At 50.8% G+C, this 27,478-nt stretch overlaps 1 protein-coding gene across 2 annotated transcripts; it reads left to right on the plus strand.

Annotated features, from left to right (window-relative positions):
• The first annotated feature begins 339 nt into the window (after positions 1-339).
• On the plus strand, positions 340-27,478 carry LOC140185647 (uncharacterized). 2 transcript variants are annotated; one of them, XM_072239100.1, is made up of 13 exons: positions 340-490; positions 9,492-9,635; positions 10,360-10,518; positions 10,666-15,214; positions 15,934-15,987; positions 16,154-16,187; positions 16,295-16,362; positions 16,586-17,579; positions 25,214-25,369; positions 25,618-25,729; positions 26,239-26,360; positions 26,659-26,810; positions 27,157-27,478. In XM_072239100.1, the coding sequence occupies exons 1-13, from the start codon at positions 395-397 to the stop codon at positions 27,258-27,260; spliced, it is 6,744 nt and encodes a 2,247-aa protein (XP_072095201.1). In that variant the 5' UTR covers positions 340-394; the 3' UTR covers positions 27,261-27,478. The 2 variants fall into 2 exon arrangements, 1 of the variants encoding a protein (XP_072095201.1); XR_011882686.1 differs by lacking the exons at positions 25,618-25,729; positions 27,157-27,478 and having other exon boundaries at positions 26,659-26,747.

The raw sequence follows: 27,478 nt of genomic DNA on the forward strand, positions 1-27,478 counted from the left end.
TACTAGAACCGGTTCCTGAGGATTGAAAGGGGTAATAAATCTGCCATGATTGAATGGCAGAATAGACTATATAGGACGAATGGCCTATTTCTGCTCCTATGTTTCATGGTGTAGTGGGATTGTATAGTTTTGACAATGCATTTCGGAGGGTGTTGGTTGGACTGTGCAGGTGGGGCGGTGATCATTGGGACAGTACTGGGACGGTGTAGGTGGGCAGAAGGACAAATAAACCTGCAACTCCTATACCCGAGAGGCGGGGCCAGGACGTGAATGGCAGAAACCTCCGCCAGTAGCAAGGCAGTGCCGGCTCTGAGTGACGTGCGGTGGACGGGACCGCCGGCAGCGGAAGCGGAAGGCAGAGACCGGGGGAAGCCGACCCGAGGAGTGGCGGTAGATGGCGGCGCGGTTAGCGACCGTGTCCCGAACTAGAGCCCGGGGCCGCGATCGATGCCTTGGGCCGCAGCAGGCCGCTTGGGACAGCATCCCCACGGTGAGTAAGAGCCACGAGAACGCCGTGCCGAGGGTCCGGCACCCCAGCTCCGCGGCTGCCGGTATTGCCGGTGACACGTGTGCGGTAGAGGGGCCGGGCGCGGTCCTGGGGCAGGGTGCCGGGGCACGGTTCACGGGGCTTCGACTGGCCCAAGAGCCGGGGGTGCGGCGACAGCAACCGGTCCTTGCCTGGGTCTTGAGCCAGGGAGCATGGAGCGGGGGGCCGGGAAGCGGGTTTGCGGTCCCGTCTGGGCCATGACTCGGGGGACGGGTCCGGGTTCAGGGAGTGGGGACGGGGTCGAGGGCCGGGCGCGGAGTGGAGGGTGGTGGGTGAAATCGGGACCGGGAGCCGACGCCTGATTTCGGGCGGCGAGCGCGCAGTTGACACGTGGCTGTCCGGAGTGGAGAGGACACGTGGGTTGGAAGGAGCCCGGGGCTGGGAATGGGGCAGTCGGCCCTCTTCTGTCGTCCCGTTTGGTTGTTTAGTGGTCGCCGCTGGGGCTGTAGTTGCTCCGGGCAGCGTTTTGTTAGCGGCAGAGTCCACCAGCACCCTGTGCATGTACCGTTTACCAGTTCCTATCAGCTGAACATTGGGTGTGAGACTGACTCCGGTTCCCTGCACTGGTTCGTCACGAATTCCTACTAACCCTCTCATTCCTCACCGTAATGTCCTCTGACTTTAGAGTCCTGGCCCTGGAAACTGTTTCTCACTAACCACCTTATCTGCCCCACTTATTTCGGTACCCCTTTATTCCTCTTCCTCAAATCTCCTTTGCTTCTGTAATAACAGTTCTCCACATGATCAAGTATCCATTCACAGGAACTAGTGCAAATGTGTCTTATTGTGGTGACGGGAGCTGCCCTAGCTTTAATCTAATCAAAGTTTTATAAAGTTGTACCTTGACAAAAGTTTTCTTATCTCTTTGCACTTGCTAATGAAAGCCAGCATTCTGTTTACATTTGTTGCTTTGTCCAGCTGTCTTTAGGGATCTAAGAACGTTTATGCCAAGGTCCCTCTGTACCTCAATACTCATTGAACCATTCATGGTGTATGTCCTATCCTTATCACACCACCTTAAATGTACTGGCTTGCATTTATCAGCATGAAATTCTAGTGCTTCACCCTAATTGCCAAATGGTCTGTGGTGTTCTGTAATCAAGACTATCCCCTCTAACAAGATGTCATTTTTAAACTTACTAGATAAGCATTCACAGCCTTCATAAATCAAAGTATTTTGAGTGCAGGAGTTGAGATGTTATGTATAAGACATTGGTGGGGCCTAATTTGGAGTATTGTGTGCAGTTCTGGTCTCCTACCTACAGGAAAGTTGTCAGAGATTGAAAGAGTGCAGAGAAAATTTATGAGGATGTTGCCAGCACTTCATGACCTGAGTTATAGGGAAAGGTTGACTAGGTTAGGACTAGGCAGGAGAATGGAGAGAGATTTGATAGAGGTATACATAATTATGAGGGGTATGGGTGCGGTAAATGCAAGCAGGCTTTTTCCACTGAGGTGGGTCATGGGCAAGGGTGAAAGAGAAACATGAAGGATAGCTTCTTCATTCCGGGTGGTGAGAGTGTGGATTGAGATGCCAGTGGAAGTGGTAGATGCAGGTTCGGTTTCAACACTCGAGAAATTTGAATAAGCACATGGATGGGAGGGATATGGAGGACTATGGTCTGGGTGCAGCTCGATGGAACTGGGCAGGTGGACGCCACATAGTGTAGCCGTTAGATCGGCGCTATTACAGCTCCCAGAGTTCAATTCTGGCACTGTTCTGTATGTTCTCCCTGTGGAATGTGTTGGGTTTCCCCTGGATATTCCGGTTTCTTCTCGCTGCATTCTCCTAGAGAATAAATTGTGATTAGTTTAGGGTTAATTCAGTTTGTTGGGGGTTGCTGGAGCAGAGTGGTTTGAAGGGTCTACTCCACACTGTTCAAAGTGTTTATGTCACCTTGATGTTCATTTTCTTGTGGGCATACTCAATAAATCCATAATGGAATAATAACCTTAAATAAAGCAATAAAAGACCCCATCAACTTGAGTGTGCAACCAGTGCAACTTTGCAAATAAAAAAAAAGGAAGGATTAATAAATAAGTAAGCAATAAATATCAAGAACATGAGATGAAGACACATTAAAAGTGGGTCCGTAGATTGTGGGAAGAGTTCAGTGATGGGGCAAGTGAAGTTGAGTGAGGTTTATCCTCTGGTTCAGGAGCCTGATGGTTGGCAGGTAATCATTGTTCCTGAACCTGGTGGTGTGGGTTCCTGTGGCTTTTGTCCCACCTTCCTGGTGGCAGCAGCAAGAAGAGAGCGTGACCCGAGTGGTGACTGTCCCTCAAGGAGGGATTGGCACTTATTGATTAGTTTTGAGGGGTGATTGAACCGCAGAATAAATAACATAGCTTGGCACGGACCAGGTGCGCTAAAGGACCTGTTTCTGTGCTGTAGTGATCTATGACTCTAACCTAGGTAGGAAGACAGATGAGGTCTTGCAAAGAAAATTTAGTGAACTGGGCAGTTTTTAAAAGGCAATGCAATCTGAGGAGTACCTGTGCTATATGGTAGTGAGGCAAGAAATTAGGAGTATGGTGCCATTAAATGTGAGCTGGGGAACTTCCGATGGATAGATCATTGAGGGCAGGATTGACGGACAAAAAAGGCCTAAGCTGGAGGGGCTCCAGTATCTTTGAATGTTGGTAGTGTTCTTTGCAGAGGAGTGCAGTGGACGTGGGAACCAGAGCTGTAAGTCAGTAAGTGGAGGAACTGAGGAGAAGGGAGAGGTTAGGTTATAGAGCAAGGAAGGGCTAGAAGGCCATGTTAATGAACATGTGGTAAAGTGAGAGTCAAAACAGGCCCTTTCGCCCTACTCATCCGTCCCAATCAAATTTTCTTCCTGGCACGTATCTCTCTGAATCATTCCTCTGCATGTAGTGTTGAAATGCCTTTTTAAAAAAAATTATAATTGCACCTGCCTCTACAGTTTGTCACATGTAGATTGAAGCATACTGTGAAATGCATCATTTGTGTCAAATCAACTTAGTAAGGATTGCGCTAGGATTAAATGCCCCGCACCTCTGGCACCAACATAGCATGCCCACAACTTGCTAACCCTAACCGTATTTGTTTGGAATGTGGGCGGAAGCTGGAGCACTTGGAGGAAACCACGCCTTCACAGGGAGAACATAAAAGTTCCTGACAGACAGCATTGGGAATTGAAACCTGATCTTACAGCTGGCTGTTGTGAAGTATTGCACTAACAGCTAAGCCACGGTGCCACCCCTACTGTCTGACCATTCATCTTACAGAGATGTACAGCATGGCAACATCGCACTAACTAGTCCTTGCTGACCAAAATGCCCATCTAAACTTGTCCCATTTGCATTTTGATATACATGTCTGAAGCAGGGTTCCAGCTGCAGCCCCTGCCTAATGGTATTGGTCCGTGGCTTAAAAACCATCAGGAGCACTTGAAAGCTTTCCTATCCATCTACCTGTCCAATATCTTTTAAATGTTGTTCTTCCTTCAACCACTTCTGGCAGCTTGTTCCATATATGCAACAACCTCTTGAGTGGAAAAGGTGTCTCCTCAGGTTCTTGAATCTCTCCCTCTCACCTTAAATCTTTTTAAAGTTTACCAACAACTTCTAAGACATGTTTGGATAAGATTCCAATTTCTGAATGGACATTGGACCCATGAACACTACCTCATACTTTTTTATTTCTATTATTTTGCGCTACTTACTTTAACTATTTAATAGACACTTACATATTAAATGTAATTCATTTTTTCTTTATCTATCATGAATTCCATTGTACTGCTGTAAAGTTAGCAAATTTCACAACGTATTGACTTTATTTCTTACATCTTTCACATATATGAGTAAAGATCATTACGTTACATCTCCATCTAAATGTGCAATGTGCATCTTAGTAATTTATAATAAATAGAACAGTCAGTGTAACATAGAAATACACTCAAATCAGCATGAGTTAATCAGTCTGATGGTCTGGTGGAAGAAGCTGTCCCGGAGCCTGTTGCTCCTGGCTTTTATGCTGTGGTACCGTTTCCTGGATGGTAGCAGCTGGAATAGATTGTGGTTGGGGTGACTCGGGTCCTCAATGATACGGTGGTCCTGCCAACATATTCCGGTGATAATAAATCTGATTGTGATGTGGGCCAGGTGTGGACGCATAGATCTAGCTTGGTGGGCACATGTTGGCAGGCAACACACACAAGTCCTGATGAAGAGTGTCGGCCAGAAACACCTGTTGATTCATTTCTGGAGGTGCTGCCTGGCCTGCTGAACTCCTCCAGCATTTTGTGTGTGTTTGAATTTCCAGCACCTGCAGATTTTCTCTTGTGACATGCTGGCAGGGATAGTTTGGGATGAAGGGCATCTTTCCATGTTTTATGACCCTATGACATAAGGCCTATTCCTGTAGTCCTTGATCCAGGGAAAGATACTGTGAATATAACCTGTCTACATTCCTCACTTAAAAAAAAAATACACTCCAAAGTATAAAGTCCAACCTGCCCAATCTCTCCCTGAGTCCTGGCAATACCCATGTAAATCATTCCAACACTCCCTTCAACTTAATGCTGCAGGATGACCAGAATTGAATGGAATACTCAAGCTCCAATTTCACCAGCAAACCCATGCCGATTTTGCCTGATCAATCCCTGTGTGCCTCCATATGTATGTTGATCTGAGTCCTCAGAATTACCAATAACTTCCCCACCACTAATGTAAATAACCTTGCTTATCCCTATTGCCATTCCTGAATGAAGATGTTTGCTGTCTTCCAGTCTTTTAGCACCTGATCTGTGGCCATTGCAAATTTTAAAATCTCTTGCAGGATCCCAGTGATTTTTCCTTTGCAGCTGGGAATACAGCTTGTCCAGATGATTTATCTGTCCTTAAACTCACTAAGACATCTAATACCCCAGTTCTAGATTTTCACAATGCCCTCTCTGAATTCTCCAAGTACAATGTGCTTATCCTAATTATCAAATGTGGCTGAGAGTTATTTGTTAAAAGCCTCTAGCTAGATGCACATTATCACCATTTCTCTCTCTAATGGGCCGCGAACTTGCCTTTGGCGTACTTAATAAAGTGCTTTGGGATTTCTCACCTATGTTAAGCACACCTTGCATGCCTCCACCATTTCAACACCTACCGATTTCCCAGCCCCCCACCACTTTATTTTCACTATACGTGTCTGGTCGCTTAACACCTCTAACCCCCCTCCAACCCACCAGCAATCTGCTGTGCTTGGTTGAGCCCTGAACAAGCTTGACAAAGGAGTCAGTTGATGTTGTCTACTTGGATTTTCAGATGGCTTTAGGTATGATGCTGCTAAACAAGAGCCCATGTTATTACAGGAAGGATACTGTAAAATAGTATCTGTTTGATACTGTTCGATCCACTTGACTGGCAAATGACAAAGAGTGGGAATAAAGGGGGCCTTTTCTGGTTGGCTGCCAATAACTAGAGGTGTTCCAGGGTTGGTGTTGGGATCACTCCTTTTTATGTTATACGTCAATGATTTGGAAGACAGAATTGATGGCTTTGTGACCAAGTTTGCAGACAGTATGAAGATAGGTGAAGGGGCAGGTAGCGTTAAGTAAAGCAGGAGTCTGCAGAAGAACTTAAGACAGAAGAGGAGATTGGGCAAAGAAATGGAAGATGGAAAACAGTGCAGGGAAGTTCAGTCATTCACTTTGGTAGAAGGATTAAAGGCATAGACTTATTTTTGAAAGTTGGAGAAAATTCAAAAAAGAGGTATAATGGAACTTGAGGGTCTTGTGGGATTTCCTAAAGATTAACTTGCAAGTGGTAAGGAAGGCAAATGCAGTGTTAGCCTTCATTTCAAGAGGACAGGAATATAACAGCAAGGATGTAATCTTGAGGCTTTATGAAGCATTGGTTAGATGGCACTTGGGAGTATTGTGAGCAGCCTTGGGTCCCTTATGAAAGAAAGGATGTGCTGGCACCAGAGGTGTCTGGAGGTAGTTCATGAGGATGATATATGAGGAGCATTTGATGACTCTGGGCCTGTACTCGCTGGAGTTTAGAAAAAGGAAGGGTGATCACATTGAAAGCTCTAGATAAAGTGTATGTGGAGAGGATGTTTCCTATAGTGGGGTGTCAGTCATTATGCCCATTTCTTTGGCTATATGTTCTAATGCTTATGTGGTTATGGTTACACTTCCCAGTTCTCCATAACATCAACTACACTGGTGCTAATTCCTGCACCCATCTGGATCTTGTGCTCTCAAATCCATATGGATAATTTCTGACACTTTTCTCCCTTTCTTAGCTCCAATTGTCTATCTCAGGAGACAAATTATCCACTGACATTCACTATAAACCCACCGACTCCCACAGCTACTTAGAGTACACCTCTTTTCACCCTGTTTTTTGTAAGGATGTCATTCTTTTGTCTTGGTTTCTGTCTCATCTGCACTCATGATGGGGCATTCCATTCCAGGACATCAGAAGTGTACTCATTTCTCAGGAGAAAGAAATTACTCATTACTTTCACCGCACCTCTGTTCGTACGGAATGGAGATGGTTCCCCTGATCCTAACTTTCACCTCATTTCCCCCAGAACAGAGTTCCCCCGGTCTCACCTTTCACCCCACCTCCCTTCATATCCGGCATGTCACATTTTGTCTATTCCACCATTTGTGATGAGATCCTGCTACCAGCCACATCTCCTCCCCACTCCTTTCTGCAGGGATCACTTACTCCCTCTGACTTCCTTGTCTGCTCATCCTTCCTCCTCTCCTCTCTCCTCTCTCCTCCTCACCCATCCCTGACTGTAGGATCCTTTTCCTGCAGCCACAGGAGGTTCGCTGCTTGTTCTTACACTACCATCGATAATCTAAATAGCCTTTGCAGGTGAGGCAGGTGAACGCACACCTCATCTACATTCAGTGCTCCTGATGTGGCCAGTGAGACCAAATGCAGATATTGGCCTAATTAGTAGAGCTGGCCATCTGAGCTAAGTGCTCTGTGTTATTTCAATTCCCCTTCCCATTCCTGCAGTGACCTGTCCATCCTTGGACTCCTCTACTGCAAACTAGAGGACCTAACTCGAGGAAGTTTGTAAGATTTACAGCTGAAATCAGATGTGGCCTTTGAGGAAAATAAAGAAAGGCTGAATGATCTCAAAATAGGAAGGCTAAAAGGGGCCATGAAATGTCCTTTGCTGTAGGATTGAAGGAGTTTTCTTACCTGCATTAAAAAGCGAGAGTGATGAGGGAGATGGTACGACTGTTCAAGGATAAAGGAGAGAATTAATGCTTGGAGGCCAGAGTGCTGGGGAAATAATAAGTTCTGTCAGCATTCTGATTTGCTAGGGCATTTTGAGGTTGCGTTGGGGCTCTTGGAAGAGATTTGGGATGGATAAACACCTAACATCTGATGAGACTTGACCCACACTTTTATATTTTGTCTGGCCACTGGTGAGGTCCAAGGGGACCGGAGAGTTATCCGTGTTTTTCCTGTTTAAGAAGGGAAAGGGGGGATAATTCAGAAAGTAATAGGTGATTGCTGAGGGTAAGGAATTGGATGTTTCCTGCTTGGAATTTAGTAAGCATTTGACAAGGTCCCTCTTGGTAGGCTGATCAGGAAGATGAAGGTGATTGAGATCCATGGTGACTTAACCGTTTCAAATTGGAGCTGGCTTGCTCAATGAAGGCAGGGTCCGGTCCGACAGAGGGGTTTATTCCGACTGGAGATCTGTGGCCAGTGGCATTCCAAAGGGATTAGTGCTGGGACCTCTGCTATTTGGATGAAAACATGGGTTGGGTAGTTAATAAGCTTGCAGGTGATACAAAAATTTTAGTATATAGTTTTGGGCAGAGAAACAGTGGGTGGAGATTAATCCAACTAAGTGAGAGGAGTTGCAGTTTGGAAGTCAAATATTAGGGGGACATGTTGTAATGTGAGCAAAGTCACCGGAGAGAGAATGAAGCTAATGGATACAGAAGTGATTTATTTAACGAAGACAAGCAGCAGGCATCGAATTGAGACCCATTTAGGGGGGAGAGGCCTGTATGACCCAATATCACATGATATTTTGTATGGACAATTCTATATTATATATCAACAGTGCTTCCTTTGAATTACATATAACTTTCACACTTCCTCCTTCGGACCCACACTCCAGACACCCAAAATAAATGTTAATCGGCATTGTCTGGTTTTTCAATTAACTGCTGTTCTCTACTGTCCATTTAATCTACAGTCCACATTCAGGTCTGAAGGTTGGTTGCTGAAGTTAATGTTTTGCTATATACCCCCCCGAGTCCAGAATATGCCCCAACAACAGAACCCTTAACAGGACTGATGGACAGATAGATCTCGGGATTTAAGTCAATAGCTCCTGAAAGTAGCCACACAAGCTGGTAGGGTCATAATTCCTGACGTTGCCTGTGAAGAGTCTGTACGTTCTCCCCGTGACTGTGTGCGTTTCCTCTCAAAGATGTACTGGTTGGTAGGTTAATTGTTCATTATGAATTGTACTGTCATTAGGCTAGGGGTAAATCGGAGGTTTCTGGGCAGTGCGGCTTGAAGAGCCTGTTCCACACTGTATCTCGATTTTAAAAGAAGTAAGAGGTGCTTGCCTTCAATGCTAGGAGCATAGGGTACACAAGTGAGGAAGCTGTGGTACAGTTGTATAAAACCTTGGTTAAACTGCATTCAGACTATTATATGTAGATGGTCTTTTTCCCAAGGCTGAATTGTCCAATACTAGAAGGCAAAGCCTAAAGGTGAGAGTAGGTATGTACATTTCACACCCAGTGGTGGGTGCAGGAATGAGCTGCCGGGGGTGGGAGTGAAGGGTTGTGTGCAGGAGGCTTTCAGATTTACAGGAGGTGTGAAAACCCGGCAGATAAAGCAGCATCTGCAGAGACAGAACAGATTTGCGATGGCCCGAACTGTGTTCTTGCACATTTTCATTTTCTGTGCTTTTCATTTTCTGTAGAAATCATGTGGGGAAGATTTCCTCTCCTCCAGCCTACCTGACCTCACCATCACAGGGTTGGACACTGGAGAGATTCTGGGAGCTTTCCACAGTTATGTTGATCAGACCATAATCTCCATCATTGAGGACTCCTCATCAGCAGAGGTTAGTTCAATTGTGAAACAGTGCCTGTGGGCCTGGGGATGTGACACAGGGGCTGTCATCTCATCCTGCCAGTTCCAGATCTACACAAGCCCTCATTGATTCTGTAGTTTTGGGCGAAGAAATTCCTAATCTGGATTATCTCTTTTTACTGTAATTTATTTCTGGATAAGTGCCCAGGGTGTGTTCTGACTAGTTCAATGTAATGCAGTGTCCATTTGTTTTGATCGCTGACACGTCAATACACTAACTCCTTGTTTTCTGGCAGTCCACATATTTGTGAGGAGGGTAGTACTGGGTCTGGAGTGGGAGATGTGGGGGAGGTCTGGTGGTCGGAAAATGTAGGAGGGTTTTGCATCCAGGGCTGAGTTGGCAGTGTGGGTGTCTGTAGGGGCGGGGTGCACTTCCTGCCCCAGTATTTATTTTGACAGTTGTTTGTATATTTCATTGGCGTACTGATTGTTATGCTCCATTCGATCTTGCAGGGAAAGTATGTTCTAGTGCTGTGTAATGCAAGGGAAATGTGATGTAAAAGGGAGGGAGGAGTGTCGGTAGTCACATCCAGCACCACCGGCTTCCTGGGACTTGCAAATCCCAAGTTTTACAGAGGCTTTTGCAGTTGTGTGGAGCCCTGTGATCCTAGCATGTCTATACCTGTGAGAAAGATGCTTGTATGTTGTCAGCCGCTCTCCGAGACTGACGCTTGCTCACCGTGACCTGTTTCCAGAGTAAATGCCCATTAGACGAGGAGAGCGAAGCAACGTTACTGACGGCCCTAACTGAGATTCTGGACACTGTTGATGATGAAAATCCCTCTCCGTTTGACACACTTCCTGACAATGAGCTGTTTGCCTCGCCAAAGGGTGTCCGTGAAGGGCCGCTGAGGGTAAGAGTTCTCTCCTTGCTGCCTCCTTCCCTTTTCCTCCCTTCGCTGTGCCCCTCTGGGCTTGCTGCCCCTTGGGTCCTTGCCCCTCTTTGGTGCCACTGCCCACTTTCGGACACCCTGGTGTGTTTTTTTTTTGCTGTCTTGCAGGTAGAGAGATGCTCGTGGGCCTCTTTCCCAGACTCGGAGAAGGACCTCTTCAAATGTGTGGACGCGGCCATTCCTCAGGATGTCTCGTGGAGCTCCGAAAAGACTGCCGATGAAGACTGCTTTGGGATGGAGAGTTTGTCGGACCACACTGCTGACACAATTAGCGGTGTTGCAGATGTATCCAAACCTGCCATTGAAATCCTGGACCTGCAGCTGGATCAACAGCTGGATTCTGTTGGTTTCGAGGACAGTGTGACCCTTGTGTTTGACCAGAATTCTCCTTGCGTCATCAATGTCGAGCACGTTTCCCTGTCTGACCTGGTCAAGTATGTTCACCCTTATTGCCTGCCCTCCGAGGACAGCACGGACTCCCCAACCAAAGCTGTGACGTTGGATGTCGAGATGGTCCAAGAGGGGGAGTTGCTGGATCTGGATCTGGAAGGTCCGGCAACCTTGTGTGGAAGCCCCCAGCGTCCTTCAGGCACACCACTCTCCACGGCTGGTGAGAAGCCTACAGCAGCCGGAGACCCTGCCCCAGAGGGTCTGCCTCAATCCCCGCCGGGTCAGCCTGTTGTGCCTGTAACCTCCCCAGAGCAGGAGCAGCCACCAGCCCCAGTGAGAAGGAGGGGACGGCCGAGGAAAGTGTCCAAACCCGAGGAGAAGGCAGCGGTGGGAATGCAGCGGGGCCGAGCTGAGGGCCCTGTCACGCGCTCCAGTCTGCGGCGGCAATTACAACCCGAGTCCCAGGACCAGGCTCGGCCTGTGGGGACTAAGGGACCACAGACCAGGCTGAGAGCTCGGGACAGGAGAGACCTGGGTGCTGAGCCTGGGTCCAGGCTCCGAGGGAGCAGCAGGGTCAGGGCTGGGGCTGTAGGTGTCCATCCCGGGTCAGAGGGAGGAACTGACAGCCAGGAGGGAGCGGCAGTTTCAGCTGATGGCCCTGTTTGCACCTCCCCTGTGGTCCCTCCCCCTGTCATGCAACCTTCTGTCTCTCCACTGACTCCCCCTCCTGATCCTTCTCCCTCTGTCTCCATGGGTTCCAACCCTCCTGCCTCCATCTCTGTACCTTCCCCACCCTCCAGTGCCCCTCCTGTCTCCCCACTGGCCTCCCCTCCTAAACCCTCTCCCTCTGTCTCCCCACCAGCTTCCCTTCCTGAATCCTCTCCCGCTCTCTCCCCACTGGCCCCCCCTCCTAAACCCTCTCCCTCTCTCTCCCCACCAGCTTCCCTTCCTGAATCCTCTCCCACTCTCTCCCCTCCTAAACCCTCTTCCTCCGACTCCCCACCAGCTTCCCTTCCTGAGTCCTCTCCTGCTCTCTCCCCACTGGTCTCCCCTCCTAAACCCTCTCCCTCCGACTCTCCACCAGCTTCCCTTCCTGAATCCTCTCCTGCTGTCTCCCCTCTGGCCTCCCCTCCTAAACCCTCTCCCTCTGTCTCCCCTTTGTCTGTCTCTGCATGGTCCAATCCCCCTGCCTCCAGCTCTGTAGCTTCCGCACCCTCTAACACCCCTCCCTTTGTACCTCATCCTTCGCTCTCCCCACCGGCCTCCCCTCCTGAATCCTCTCCCTCAGTCTCCACGCCAGCCTCCCCTTCTGACCCTTCTCCCTCTGTGTCCCCTCCTTCTGCCTCTCCACTTTCCATCCAGCCTCCCTCCATACCAGCTGCTTCCCCTCCTACCACTGTCCCTCTGGCAGTCAGCAGCCCCCTGCCCAGCGAACCCCGCCTGCGCCCCATTAGCCTGGAGCAGTACCGGCAGCGGCAGCGAGCAGGGGCCTCTTCGGGGCCCCGGGACCCCCGCCCAGCGTCTGGGCCCAGCCCTGGAGCCTGGCCTGTCGTCCCCATCACTTCCATCATCCAGGGTGAGCTCAGTGTCCTGCCGCTGGACAACCTGGGGTCTCCCTTAAGCCCAGCACCCTCGGCCCCACCGGCTATCCCAAAGGGGCAGGGGCTAGGCCACAGACCCATTCCCCTGCCCCACAGTCAGCCCATGGCGCGCTGGGCTCCACCGCCTACACACAGCCCCTCCCAAGCCCCTGACACAGTCTCAGTCTCAGCCCCGCCCCAGGCTCCCACCTTACCCCCCAACCCGGGCTCTGTTGCAGCACCAGCCCAGATGGGGTGGGGCCAGACACCCAACCCATCGCACACACAGCAGACGCAGAAGCCGAGTGTGTGCCAGACACCTGGTCCAGGGCAGACACCCAGCCCGGCCCAGATGGGATGGATACAAACACTGGGCCTGGTGCAAACCGGGCAGCCCCATACACAACAGTCCCTGAAACCAAGCCCGTGCCAGACGCCCAGCACAGCCCAGACAACTGCCCCTGCCCAGGCAGGATGGGTTCAGACATCCGGGCTGGTCCAGACAGCCAATCCGAAACTGACACGGCAGGACCAGACACCCAGTTCAGCCCAGACAACCTCACTGGGAGCTACCGCAGTCCGTGGCCAAGTGCTGAGTGTTCAGCAACCTGTCCCAGCCTTTCTCCCTGGTGGGGGTCCTGCCTCGGTGCAGGCTGGTATATACACAGTGACACAGGGTAAACTGAGCCCTGCCCCAGTCCCTCTCCCCAAGGAGATTCCAGCCTCTGCGCAGGCCGGTGTATACACAGTGACACAGGGTAAACTGAGCCCTGCCCCAACACCTCCCCCTGGGGGAAATCCATCCCCTGTGCAGACTGGTGTATGCACAGTGACACAGGGTAAACTGAGCCCTGCCCCAGTCCCTCTCCCCAAGGAGATTCCAGCCTCTGTGCAGGCCGGTGTATACACAGTGACACAGGGTAAACTGAGCCTTTCCCCAACACCTCCGCCTGGGGGAAATCCATCCCCTGTGCAGGCTGGTGTGTACACAGTGATACAGGGTAAACTGAGCCCTGCCCCAGTCCCTCTCCCTGGGGGAAATCCATCCCCTTTGCAGGCTGGTGTATACACAGTGACACAGGGTAAGCCAGTTCATGCCCCAGTCCCTCTCCCCAAGGAGATTCCAGCCTCTGTGCAGGCCGGTGTATACACAGTGACACAGGCCAAACCGGGCCCTGCCTCGGTCCCTCTCCCCAAGGGAAATCCAGCCTCAGCCCCTCTCCCTGAGGGGAGTCCAGCTTCGTTGCAGGCTGTGACGCAGGGTAAACCAGCCCCTCCTGCTTTGGCGCAGGCTGGTGCCTACACAGTGACACTGGGTAAACCAAGCCCTGCCCCAGCCCCTCTCCCTGAGGGGAGTCCAGCTTCAGTGCAGACTGTGACACAGGGTAAACCAGCCCCTCCAGCTTCGATGCAGGCTGGTGCCTACACAGTGATGCAAGCTAAACCAAGCCCTGCCCCAGCCCCTCTCCCTGAGGGAAATCCAGCTTCAGTCCCTCTCCCAGGGGGAAATCCATCCCCTGTTCAGGCCGGTGCCTACACAGTGACACAAAGTAAACCAAGCCCTGTCCCAACTCCTCTCCCGGGGGGAAATCCATCCCCTGTGCAGGCTGGTGTATACACAATGACACAAGCTAAACCAAGCCCTGCCCCAGCCCTGCTCCCTGTGGAGAGTCCAGCTTCATTGCAGACTGTGACACAGGGTAAACCAGCCCCTCCAGCTTCGGTGCAGGCTGGTGCCTACACAGTGACACAAAGTAAACCAAGCCCTGTCCCAACTCCTCTCCCGGGGGGAAATCCATCCCCTGTGCAGGCTGGTGTATACACAATGACACAAGCTAAACCAAGCCCTGCCCCAGCCCTGCTCCCTGTGGAGAGTCCAGCTTCATTGCAGACTGTGACACAGGGTAAACCAGCCCCTCCAGCTTCGGTGCAGGCTGGTGCCTACACAGTGATGCAAGCTAAACCAAGCCCCGCCCCAGCCCCTCTCCTGGGGGGAAATCCAGCTTCGGTGCAGGCCAGTGTATACGCAGTGACGCAGGGTAAACCAAGCCCCGCCCCAGCCCCTCTCCTGGGGGGAAATCCAGCTTCGGTGCAGGCCAGTGTATACGCAGTGACGCAGGGTAAACCAAGCCCTGTCCCAGCCCCTCTCCTGGGGGGAAATCCAGCTTCGGTGCAGGCCAGTGTATACGCAGTGACGCAGGGTAAACCAAGCCCTGTCCCAGCCCCTCTCCCTGGGGGAAATCCATCCCCTGTGCAAGCCGGAGCCTACACAGTGACACAGGGTAAACCGAGCCCTGTCCCAGCCCCTCTCCCAGGGGGAAATCTAGCTTTGATGCAGGCTGGTGCCTACACAGTGACACTGGGTAAACTAAGTCCTGCCCCAGCCCCTCTCCCAGAGGGGAGTCCAGCTTCGATGCAGGCCCGGGTCAACACAGTGACGCAGGGTAAACCAGCCCCTCCAGCTTCAGTGCAGGCCGGTGCCTACACAGTGACACAGGGTAAACCAAGCCCTGTCCCAACCTGTCTTCCCAAGGGGGATACAGCCTCTGTGGTGAGGAACTCACCGGCACTACTGCCCCGATCCATACCCACGCAGCAACAGTGCAGCAGGACAGCTGATGCAGAGGAGGTCGGACAGCACCGCAGCCCCTCCCTGCAGGAAGTTCTGACAGAGGACGGCACTAAAGGTGAGTGGGTGTTAGAGGGAGTATTTACTGTCTACCTGCTGGACCTGACTTACCCCTTGGGCAACCTGTTCCCAACCTCTTGCTCCCAGCTGCTGCAGACACTGTCGGGCTGGTGAACTGCAGAAGGCATCACAGTTGTGTTAATGGCCATCAGAAGGAGGTGACTGGGGCAGAGAAGAGTGACTGGTCTGTCCTAGCAGATCTCTGCCCTCGAGTTGGGGATGGCTCCACTTCTACCATTGTCTGTTACTGACTGTTCTAACTTACTGAGGGAGGGAAGCAAGCACGATGTATGGGGTTAAAGGTTGCAGTAGGTAGGTTGGAGGGCCATGGGGGAGTTGGCTCATGGGAAGCTCTGGGAGCGGCTGACTTTGGGAATGGCGTAACAGCTGATCCTGGGAGTTCAAGGTTGAGACTGTCTGCGGGTGGGTGCTCTACAAAGGGGAGTGACAGACAGTCTCTCTGCTCCCGGCAGGTAGGGAGGAGAGGGTCGGGAGTGGTGAAGGGGCCTGGGGGTATCAAGGGATTTTGGAGTGACTGATATTCTCTGACCTCGGCAGTATTGGGGGAGGGTTTTGTGGAGAAGAAGGTATGGAGGGATTTTGGAGTGACGGACTATCTCTGCTCCCAGCAGGTAGAGAGGAGAGGGTCGGGAGTGGTGGAGGGGTCTGGGGGTGTGGAGGGATTTTGGAGTGACGGACTATCTCTGCTCCCGGCAGGTATCGAGGCTGCGGATCTGATGAGTTTGTTGGAACAATTTGAAGTGAATGAGGGTAAAGTAGCTCCAGTTTACTGTTGGGGAGGAGGGTGGAGATCGGATTGCGTCGGCTGGCGATTTGGGACTGGTTGGGTTGGGGGCCTGAGTGGTGGGGAGGGGCTCGGGTGGGGAGGTGGTGATTGCAGGGATGGTCTGGCCTAACAGCTGTGTTTCTATTGCAGTGAACGAATGGCCGTCTCCTCCAGGCAACACTAGGTGAGTTCAGAACGGCTGTGCCGTGATCCCAGAGTGGTGGGAGTCGGTGGGAACTGAGGGTGATGGGGTTCAGGGAGAGGCTGACCTCTGATTTCTCGTGCCTCCAGGGTGGCTGAGCCAGATGGCAAGATCTTCCTGGATCAGGTCTTTGGAGTAGAACTGGCGGGTACAGCTGGTGAGTCTGTGGTCCTCATGGAGGTGGAATGGGTGGCTGTGAGGGGGGATTTGGAGTTTATAATGGAGTGGGGTGAGGGGAGGTTAGTTGGGGGGAGGGTCTGCCTCGTGAGGGGCCGGGATGTCGTCTCGCTGTCGTGGGTGAGATCCTGTTTGTGTGGGGGAGTTGTTGATGGTGTATCCCTGCAGACTTGCTTCTTCTGACGGTCCGTGTGTGCTTGTAGGTCTGACGCCCCCGGCCACCCCCCCTTACCAGCACTGGAAGTCTGTCTTGCCAGCCTGTCGCCAGCCCCTCCAGGGCTCTCCACCACAGACGCTGAGGTTCACCGAAGTCAAGCATCCGGTGCAGAACAGGGGCAGCAAGTGTGTGGAAGCCCGGAACCAGGCTGGGATCTCGGCCGCACATGTGGGAACGCATTTCGTGACGAAAACCACGGGTGTGGGAACACAATCTGTGACCGGTACCTCAACCACATATGTGGGAACACAGTCCATGACAGGTACCTTGACCACATATGTGGGAACGCAGTATGTGACCAGGGCCTCGGTCGCCCATGAGGACACACAGCCCGTCTCCAGAGCCTCAGTCACGCAGATGGATGTTCAGTCTGGGACTAGAACATCGACCACACATGAAGGAACACAGACCAGCTCGCTGACCACGCGTGTGGGTGTGCAGTCCATGAGCGGGACAGTGTCCACTCCGGCCCCAGGCTTTGGTGACCATGAATATTGCCTGCCCAGTGTTCCGACTGGACATACTCTGCCACACAAGACAATCCCACTGCCTGGAACGAGGCCCAATGTTGCCTGTCGTTGGAATGTGAAGCGGCAATCGAGTATCACCATCAAACCCATCACCTTATTGAACCATCGAGCCTCTGGGCTACAGAAGCAGGGAGTTGAGAGCTCGTGTACTGTGCAGGAGCTACCCAGGGATGGGGTACCCTCTGCTGGAGCGAGGGAAGGCTCCCGGACTTGCTCCCGGACGCTGGAGAGTGCGAGCATTGGCCTAGAGGGAGGAACCTGGACTCCGTCCCTCAGTGGGACTGAAGAATGCAGAGGAGAACCCTCTTGTTCTGAAAGGGACTGCAACAGGACTCAATCCTCCCCCTGCTATCGTCAGGAGTACTCCAGCTCCTCCAGCTCCAGATCCCGATCCCGTTCCCATTCTCAGTCTCGGTCTTGGTCCCGGTCCCCGGCCCGGAAGCGGAGACGGTGAGGCTTTAATGAGAATTTTCAGTTGTTAATATTCCCTGAGGGGGTGGTGATGGGGAGAAGCTTTCTATATGTAGGTTTAATCTTGCATACGGTTGGGATGCATGGTGGCTGTGCTGTTGTGGGGAAGGGGCGGCGGGGTCACGTCACAGATACAGGCACTCAGGCAGCGTGGAAAAAGACACTTCACTCATGGTGTCCAAGCCGGCCTACGTACTCCAGTTTACTCCAATCCTACATTAATCCCAATTTCTCCTCCCCACATTCCTGTTGAGAAACCTACACCCCAGCACCCACTGATCCCATCCCTGTGCACTTTTTGGATGTGGAAGCAAACCAGAGCACCTGGGAAACGCCATGTGATCACCAGGAGGGTGTATAGACTGTGCCACTGTGCCAGGGTCAGGAGTGAACCTTGGTCTCTGGGGTTGCAAACGCAAGGAAGCTTCTGTGCTTTGTTTAAGGCCGAGATGGAGACTGGATTGGGCACAAGAGTACAGGTGGTTGTGCTGGAGAGAGGTTGTGAAGATTCACTTGGATTGGACTTCAGTTCCAGTGAGAGGTTGGATCGATTGGTGGATGGGGCTGAAGACGATGTGATAGAGGTTTTTAAAACTAGATCAGGTAGATAGTCATTCCCCGTGGCAGGGCTTTCATTACAAGAGGATTTAAGGTGAGAGGAAGGTGGGTTAAAGGCGGATCTGAGGGGTACATTTTTATGCACAGGAATGGTTACTGTCTAGAAGGCACTGCCCGAGCAGATGATCTAATTACATTTAGCAGACATTACAAGACAACGCTGAAATATGTGAGGTATAGAGGATGGGGTCTTGCTGTGGACTAATGGGATTGGTGTAGTGAGGCAGAATGATCACATGGGCGCCATTGGCTATATGGCCTATCTCTGTGCAGTATGACTGAATGAGAGGTGACTCGTGTGTGTGTCTGGATTCCCACAGGGTTGTTTCTGCAGCTCGGGGTAGCTTACTGAAATGCAGTTTCATTACAGAGAGTACATTTCCTCCGACCCAGTCTCTAACCTTTCAGTGTCTCCGTCTCCACTGCATCTGTTTGCAGGATGAGGCCTTCACCCCAGGCAACAGGGATAGGATTCCCAGGTCCCTGCCTTTCATCTCACCAGACTACACAGTTACCACGTTACTTCTTGTCCTTTCCATCAGTCACAACGTGACCTCATTGCCAGCTGCACCCTTACCTCCCCTCCTCTCTCTGCCTTCTGCAGAGACTGCTCTCTGCATGACTCATTCGCAGAGCATGGAGAAGGCCTTTGCTCCATGACAGTCTGGTCTGCCTGGAGCCAGACCACAGCCCTCCATACCTCACCCATGTACCTGTGGAAGTCGAATCCAGATAAAGTCACTCAGTGACCATATAAGTACAAACTCTTTATTCAACGCACCCGGGGCTGATTCAGTTAGTCGCTCAAACAGGAACAGTCTGTCTGTGACCGTTCCTGTCTGATCCACCAACTAACTAACCATCCCCCTTACAACACAGATATATTTCTTCAGATACCTCCCACACAAGACAGGCTGGAGTCAAAGTTATTCACTACATGACAGTCCCGAAAGACAAATTACAAAATAGGCGTAATGTACAGAACATACAGAAACAGGCTAGGGTGGCCCGATCTCTACGCATGAGTGCACAAGGAGATAAACATCCTGAAACCCTAGCTAGCCACTTTCAAGAAGAAATATGGCTCAGCACATCTGTTCATCATCAGCAGTTTCTTTCAGAAAACCAGGCTGCTGTTGTTAACCCTTTTACATACTTTATCATACCTATCCAAACTCCTCTAAAACATTACAATTGACTCTGTGTCTACCGCTTCGGCTGGCAGCTCCTTCCACGCCGAGTGGATGACTAGTGTAACACCGGTCCCCACACCTGCATCCAGCAACTAAACAGCACTTCCAGGTGAGGGCCACAATTCACCTGGTCCAACCTTGCTGCTACATCCAGTGCTCTCAATGTGACCTCCATGGGTGCCTCAGCCAAGAAAGCTCACCGACACCTCGATTTCCTTGGGAGGCTAAAGAAATTGAGCATGTCCTTATCGACCCGTACCAATCTTTATTGATGTGGGACCATTGAAAGCATTCTACCCGGATACACCTGCCCATGACTGCAAGAACTTGCAGAGTTGGCACAGCTCAGCACCTTACAGAAACTGGACACCCCTCTATGGCTTCTCTAAGATTCTCACTGTTCCTTAAAGCAGCCCACATAATCAATTATCTACCCACCTTGGACATCCTCCCATTAGGCAGAAGATGTAAAACCACGTACCATCAGGATCAAGGAAAGCTTCAATCTGCTGTTATAAGACTGTTGGATGGCTCCCTACAATAAGATGGACTCTTGACCTCATCTTGCACCTTATTGTTTACCTGCACTGCACTTTCTCTGCAGCTGTCTCACTTTATTCTGAATTGCTACTGTTCCACCTCAATGCACTGTAATGATCTGATCAGTATGAACAGTCTGCAAGACAAACTTTTCACTGTATATTGATACCCTTGCAATAATAAACCAATTTCAATTCCAGCACTGGGACCCACAGTTCCACTGCAGGGTGTAATGAATTGATCTGTATGAATGACAAGCTTTTCATTGTACCTCTGTACACGTGACAATAATAAAGCAATTCCAATTCATCAGCATTGGTGAGAGCAGACACTGACTGGCACCTGTACTCCATCTGCTGTGGCTGCCTAGAGCTCCTGATTGCTGGCCACCCCCCATTTTTTCTCCGATCTGCCGACCCTTGGCCACCTCACAAATTAGAGGAACAGCCTCTGACATTCCCCCTGGTAGGTTTGCCACTCAACGGCATGAACACTAAATCCCCTCACTTCCTCCTGGTCTCCCAAGGTCCTCTCTCACACATCATTCTCATCCGGCCCTGCTGCCCCCGATCTCATTCTGAACCCCAAGCCCCACAACCCCTCCTCCGGCGTCTCTGCCCTCTCCATCTACCCCTCACCCACGCCTGGATGAAAATTTAGATGTTAGTAAGTTTGCAGGTGATACGAAGATTGGTGTGGATGGCATAGAAGACTGGCGAAGAATACAGAGGGATATAGATCAGTTGTGGTTGAGGGCAGACAAATGGCAGATAAGAGTTTAAGCTCGCCAAATGTGAGATGTTACAGGTCAAATGTAGAGACAGTTCACTGTTAATGGCAGGACCCTTAACAGTATTGAGTAGGGGGATCTTGGAATCCAAGTTGATAGCTCCCTGAAAATGGCTACCCAGGTCGATAGGGTGGTTAAGGAGGAATATGACATGCTTGCCTTTAATAGTTGAGGCACTGAGTTCAAAAATCAGGAAGTTATGTTGCAGTTTTATAAAACTAGTTGGGCTGCATCTGGAGTGTTGCATACAATTCTGGTTGCCCACATTATAGGAAGGATCACACACACAAAATGCTGGTGAATGCAGCAGGCCAGGCAGCATCTATAGGAAGAGGTACAGTCGACATTTCAGGCTGAGACCCTTCATCAGGACTAACTGAAAAAAGAGATAGTAAGAGATTTGAAAGTGGGAGGGGGAGACCTGAAATGATAGGGGAAGACTGGAGGGGGAGGAATGGAGCTAAGAGCTGGAAAGTTGATTGGAAAAAGGGATGCTAGGCTGGAGAAGGGAGAGGATCATGGGACGGGAGGCCTAGGGAGAAAGGGGGGGGGGGGGGGAGATCCCTGAGGATGGGCAAGTGTTATAATGAGAGGGACAGAGGGAGGGGAAAAAAAGGGGGAAGAAAAAATAATATGTCTACTATAAGCCTACGGACTCTCACAGCTACCTGGACTATTCCTCTTCCCACCCTGTCTCTTGCAAAAATGCCATCCCCTTCTCACAATTCCTCCGTCTCCGCCGCATCTGCTCTCAGGATGAGGCTTTTCATTCCAGGACGAAGGAGATGTCCTTTTTTAAAGAAGGGGGCTTCCCTTCCTCCACCATCAACTCTGCTCCCAAACACATCTTTCCCATTTTACACACATCTGCTCTCACCCCATCCTCCCACCACCCCACTAGGGATAGGATTCCCCTTGTCCTCACCTACCACCCCACCACCCTCCGGGTCCAACATATAATTCTCCATAACTTCCGCCACCTCCAACCGGATCCCACCACTAAGCACATCTTTCCCTCCCACCCCCTTCTGCTTTCTGCAGGGATCGCTCCCTACACGACTCCACTGTCCATTTGTCCCCCCCATCCCTTCCCACCGATCTCCCTCCCGGCACTTATCCTTGTAAGTGGAACAAGTGCTACATGTGCCCTTACACTTCCTCCCTCCCTACCATTTAGGGCCTCAGACAGCCCTTCCAGGTGAGGCAACACTTCACCTGAGAGTCGGCGGGGGTAATATACTGCGTCCAGTGCTCCCGGTGCGGCCTTCTATATATTGACGAGATCCAACGCAGGCTGGGAGACTGTTTCGCTGAACACCTGTGCTCTGTCCGCCAGAGAAAGCAGGATCTCCCAGTGGCCACACATTTTAATTCCATGTCCCGTTCCCATTCTGATATGTCTATCCACGGCCTCCTCTACTGTAAAGATGAAGCCACACTCAGGTTGGAGGAACAACACCTTGTATTCCGTCTGGGTAGCCTCCAACCTGATGGCATGAACATCGACTTCTCTAACTTCCTTTAATGTTCCTCCTCCCCTTCGTACCCCATCCCTTATTTATTATTATTATTTTATTATTTTTTCTTTCCCCTTTTTTCTCTTTTTTTCTTCCCTCTGTCCCTCTCACTATAACTCCTTGCCCATCCTCGGGGTTTTCTCTCCGCGCCCCCCCCCCCCTTCTCCCTAGGCCTCCCGTCCCATGATCCTCTCCCTTCAGCCTCGTATCCCTTTTTCCAATCAACTTTACAGCTCTTAGCTCCATCCCTCCCACTCCTGTCTTCTATCATTTCGGATCTCCCCCTCCCACTTTCAAATCTCTTACTATCTCTTCTTTCAGTTGGTCCTGACGAAGAGCCTCAGCCCGAAACGTCGACTGTACCTCTTCCTGGCCTGGCCTGCTGCGTTCACCAGCATTTTTTGTGTGTTACTTGAATTCCTTGTGTTTGTGTTATAGGAAGGATGGTGAGGTGTTGCAGAGAGTGCAAATAGGTTTACCAGGATGCTGTCTGGATTAGAGGCCATGAGGTTGGACAAGCTTGGGCTGTCGTCTCTGGAGCAGTGGAGGCTGGGGGGAGATCTGTATGGATGGAGTAGACAGGCATTATCTTTTTCCTACAGTTGAAATGTCTAATACCAGAGGGCATGTATTTAAGATGAGAGGGGATAATTCTAAAGGAGATGTTGAGGGCAGGTTATTTACACAGAAACTGGTGGGTGTTAGAATGTGCTGCCTGGGGTGGTGGCAGAGACATTTACATTAGGAACTTCTAAGAGGAGGCCTGTGAGTGGAGGAAAATGGACATTGTGTCGGCAGAAGAGATTAGTTGGCCATTTGATTACTAAATTGGTTCGGCCAATGTGGGCTGAAGTGTCTGTCTGTGCTGTACTGTTCTATATTCTACATTCCTCCCACTGGGTCCCCTCCTGTACTGTTTCAAATTACTCTCCCCATCTCCCTGGCTAGATTCCATGCTCCTCAATCTTTACAGATTCCACTACGATCAGCACTCAATCACTATTTCCACTCACCCCTCCTCTACCTGTCTATTGTGCCAGCCCCAGCTTTGCTTGCCCCCACGTACATTCCATCCACCATGTTCCTGCTTTAGCAGCACAGTCTCAATAGCATGACCTTGGCCTCGACAACTACCCACAGGGCCTCGATCTGTACACAGACTGCAGTTCCAGTGGCAGCATCCCTGGTTCTCCATTCTTGAACTGCCTGAGGGGCATTTTCAGCTGCTGCCCTGCCAGGGGCATGAGGAGAGATGGGAGCATGAAGTGAGGTAGAGCCTTGGCTATCTTTGTGCTAAGTGGCAGAGCAGGCTCCAAGGATGTGCTCTTGTTACTGTTTCTCAGTGCCTTTGTCTTCACTTCCACCCCATGGTGCTGGCCTCCTGATGTAACAAACTCATCACTCTTCAACAACTGACTTTCAGAACCGGAGTCTCTGCTCCATCCCTCATGAAGGACTGTCCACACTTGGCAATCTGCACTGTGATGCACTCCCAACGCTCTCACATTAATCCAGGTCCAGCTTATCCCCGAGCAGTGGCCCCTAAATTGACAAGTGCCTGCATTAGCATTGAGAAAGTTTTCCTGCAATTGAACTGTGCTAAGTCCTGTCTATGTTGACAAGTACCTGACCTGCATTGTGACCTGAGTTCATTGGTAGGAGAACCAAATGTGAGGTGTTGCATTTTGAGGGATCAAATGTAAAGACACAGTACGCTGTTAAGGGTTTGCATTAGCATTCTTAATGAGCAGTGGGAAGTTCAGGTGCAAATTCACAGTTCCTTGTAAGTGGCTACACATGCTGATAGGATGATTAACAAAACCTGTGACATTTCATAGTCAAGGCACTGAGTTCAAATGTCAGGAAGTTATGTTGCTACTTTATGGATGCAGCCTAACCAAAGTTGGATAATGTTGCATTCCATTCTGGTTTCCCCATGTAGGAAGGATGTGGAGACTTTGGAGAGGATGTAGGAGAGGTTTACCTGGATGCTGCCTGGATGAGAGGGCATGAGCTATGAGGAGCGATTGGACAAACTTGGGGGTTGTTTTCACTGCAGTAACGGTGGCTGAGAATATAGTTGATAAGATTTTGAGAAGCAGAAAGTAGACAGCCGAGATCTTCATCCCAGAGTTAAAATCTCTAATTCTGGAGGGCATGCACTAAGTGAGAGGGGTTAGGTTCAGAGATGTGTGGGAAAAGTACTTTATGCAGTGGTGTGTTTCTGGGTGGTGGTGGAGGCAGATGCAAGAGGTTCAAGAGGCTGTGAAGCACAGGAATATGCAGAGACTCGAGGGATATGGACCACGTGTCGGTGGAAAGGATTTAGTTGGATGTTAATTGCCAGCTTAATTAGCTTGACACCACATGCTGGACTGAATGGTCATCCCATGCAGTACCAGGTTCAGCTCTGCAGCATTTGTTCAGGCATAACTTGCTCATCAAGGTGCAGTTTTGGTTTACCAGGAGCTGAACTCAGGGGTGGGGTGAGAGTGACTGCCTTTGACGTCCGTAACTCCACAGCACCAGCGCCCCGGGTTCATTTCCCGTCGCTGTCTGTGAGGGGTTTATTCTCCTCTGAGTGCTCTGACTTCCTCCAGCATCCTAAAGACGTACCGGTTAGTGGGTTAATTGGTCAAATCAGTATAATTGGGTGGTGTTGCAAGAGTATCTCTAAAAAAATAACTGTAAAGGCCGTGTTTGGCTGGCAGAAATGTTGGCCCTGGTAAAGCTGGATCAAAAGGACACTCGGCAGGAAACAGTCCAGCCTCCAACAGTCTGATATCAGATTGCTGTTGCAAGTATCTGTAATGTTTTCACAACAGTAGCCACACTGCTGGCCTCTCTGGGAGGTAGTGGGAGGCTTCCTCAGTAGCGCGTGGTGCTTTGTGGAACCGATGATGTGGGTGTGATGCAAGTCCAGTCTTGGCCACTAACTGCCCCCCTCTGGTACAGGTACTACAGGAGGAGGTCCCGACATTCCCGACACAGTTCCCGCTCAGATTCCAGATCCAGCTCGCGGTCCAGGTCGTTTTCCAGATCCAATTCACGATCCACGTCTGGATCCAGGTCGAGATCTAGGTCTCCGCAGAGGTGTAGTGTCCGGATGAGGTGAGGTGATACTGGGTTCGGTGTGGATGTGGCTGTGAGGCCTGTGGGTGCGATTGATTTGGGACTGTAAGCACAAAGTTTTCACGTTGTGAGATGATTGCGGGTGTGGGGGTAGGGGTGTGCCAAGGCACATGTTGTTCCCAGATTCCCAGGCTGAAAGGCGTTCATTCCCAGAGTTTGCTGAGGAAGGTTCCAGTGGTCTCACACAGTTACTGAAAGGTGAGTTCTAACCACTGCTGCTTCTGTAGTTACTTCACAGATGAGTTTGACCCGTATGATGTGGGGCCAAGAGACAGATATCACTACTCGAGGCGACAGGCTCACGAACACAAGATCAGTCGGAGGAGAGAGCTCGCCATTGTAAGCATAGAGTCTTTGCCTTGTGGGGATGATACCTGCCCCGTAGGGTCTGTGCTCCAGGGACTCTGGGTCAGGGTGGGTAATTCACAAGGTGCAGAGAGGGTGGGGTTTTCCTGAATGTTGGGTGCACAGAGTTGGAATAAGGAGGAGTTGAAGGAGAATTTCTTCCAGTGGCTGTTTAATCTTCTTTCTGGCATGGAGTCACTGACTACTACTGTCATGGGGAAGGGTCTCGGCCTGAAACGTCGACTGTACCTCTTCCTGGAGATGCTGCCTGGCCTGCTGCGTTCACCAGCAACTTTTATGTGTGTTGACTGTCATGGGGACAGGGTGGCCATGACTGCTGAGGAGGCCAAGGCCTTCCTGCTTCCCACGCTCCCCTCTGCAGACTGTGCTCAGAATGAGTGGGAATTGGTTCTTGAAGTGGCAAGTTCCTGGAGATGGGCAGTGTTCAACAGTGGGTGTAATCACAGCCAGGATTCCATTCACCTGGGAATTTCTATCCACAGGAGGAGCGGCGAGTTGTTTATGTGGGAAAAATCCGGAATGGCATGATGCGTGAGGAACTCCGGAGACGGTTCGAGGTCTTTGGGGAAATCGAGGATTGCAACATTTACTTCAGAACTCAAGGGTAAGAGTGTGATTTCAGGACTGTGTAGCCATCTTGCCCCTCTGTCACCTGCGCAGACCCTCACCTGTTGCTCATCCCACCCCCCACCCCGCCTCATTGTCCATCCCCTCCCTGATATATTGCACACATCCCCCTGACCTATTGCCCCACTTTCCTTGCCCGTCTCCCCCACTCACTTCCCCCCCCCCATACACAGTGCTTAGTCAGAATTCTTCCCTACCCCATCTGGCCCCTCCCCTCTTATTTGTTCAATCACATCTCCCTGACGGAATTTGTAACTAGTGCTGTTTTGTTGCAGGGATAACTACGGGTTTGTCACCTACCGCTACACGTGTGACGCTTTTGCCGCCATCGAGAATGGACAGTCACTGCGCCGGCCCGATGAACTGCCCTTTGACCTGTGTTTTGGTGGCCGACGACAGTTCTGTAAAACCAATTATGCTGACCTGGGTGAGTTTGGAACGAGGGAAGGCCATGATATTTTGGGTGCTTCAGTACTGAGACGACCAGTCTTGGAGGGACCACCGTCACTTTGGGAATCTGCTGATTGTGTTCAAACGTAACCGCGGGTTCACTTGTTCTTGTCACTTCCTCCCATCTCCCCCAAGGGAAGGTATCAAACAGATCGCAGACTTCCATGTGTAATCAGGGTGGAGAGAACAGAATGATCCCAACAAATCCTGGGATAATTGTGGCCCGGCCCACAATCTCACAGCTCCTGCCTTCCCACCCCTCCCTCCATCGCAGACAACTTCTAATATGTTCTCCGCCCATAACTGTTGTGTTTTCTTTCCAGATTCCAGTCACAGTGATGTCAGCTCCTATTCTAGCAAAAGCAAGTTTGATTCTGTAGACTTTGACACTTTACTGAAACAGGCCAAACGAAGCCTGCGGAGGTGACGCAGAGCCCTTGTGGGAGAAGAGGTGTGGGAGGCGCTGACAGACCAGGACTGCACTCCCTTCTGATTCATGCTGCTACTGGAGTTACTCAGATTTATATAAACTCAGGCTGCTGTGTGTCGCTCTGGATGGTTATGTCATCGGGGAGTTGAACGGAGGAGCACCGAGTCAGGAAAACAAAAACCCACTTTTAAAAAAAAATCTAATAAAATATCTCA

This window comes from Mobula birostris, chromosome 21, assembly GCF_030028105.1.
Source record: "Mobula birostris isolate sMobBir1 chromosome 21, sMobBir1.hap1, whole genome shotgun sequence".
Lineage (NCBI taxonomy): Eukaryota > Metazoa > Chordata > Chondrichthyes > Myliobatiformes > Myliobatidae > Mobula > Mobula birostris.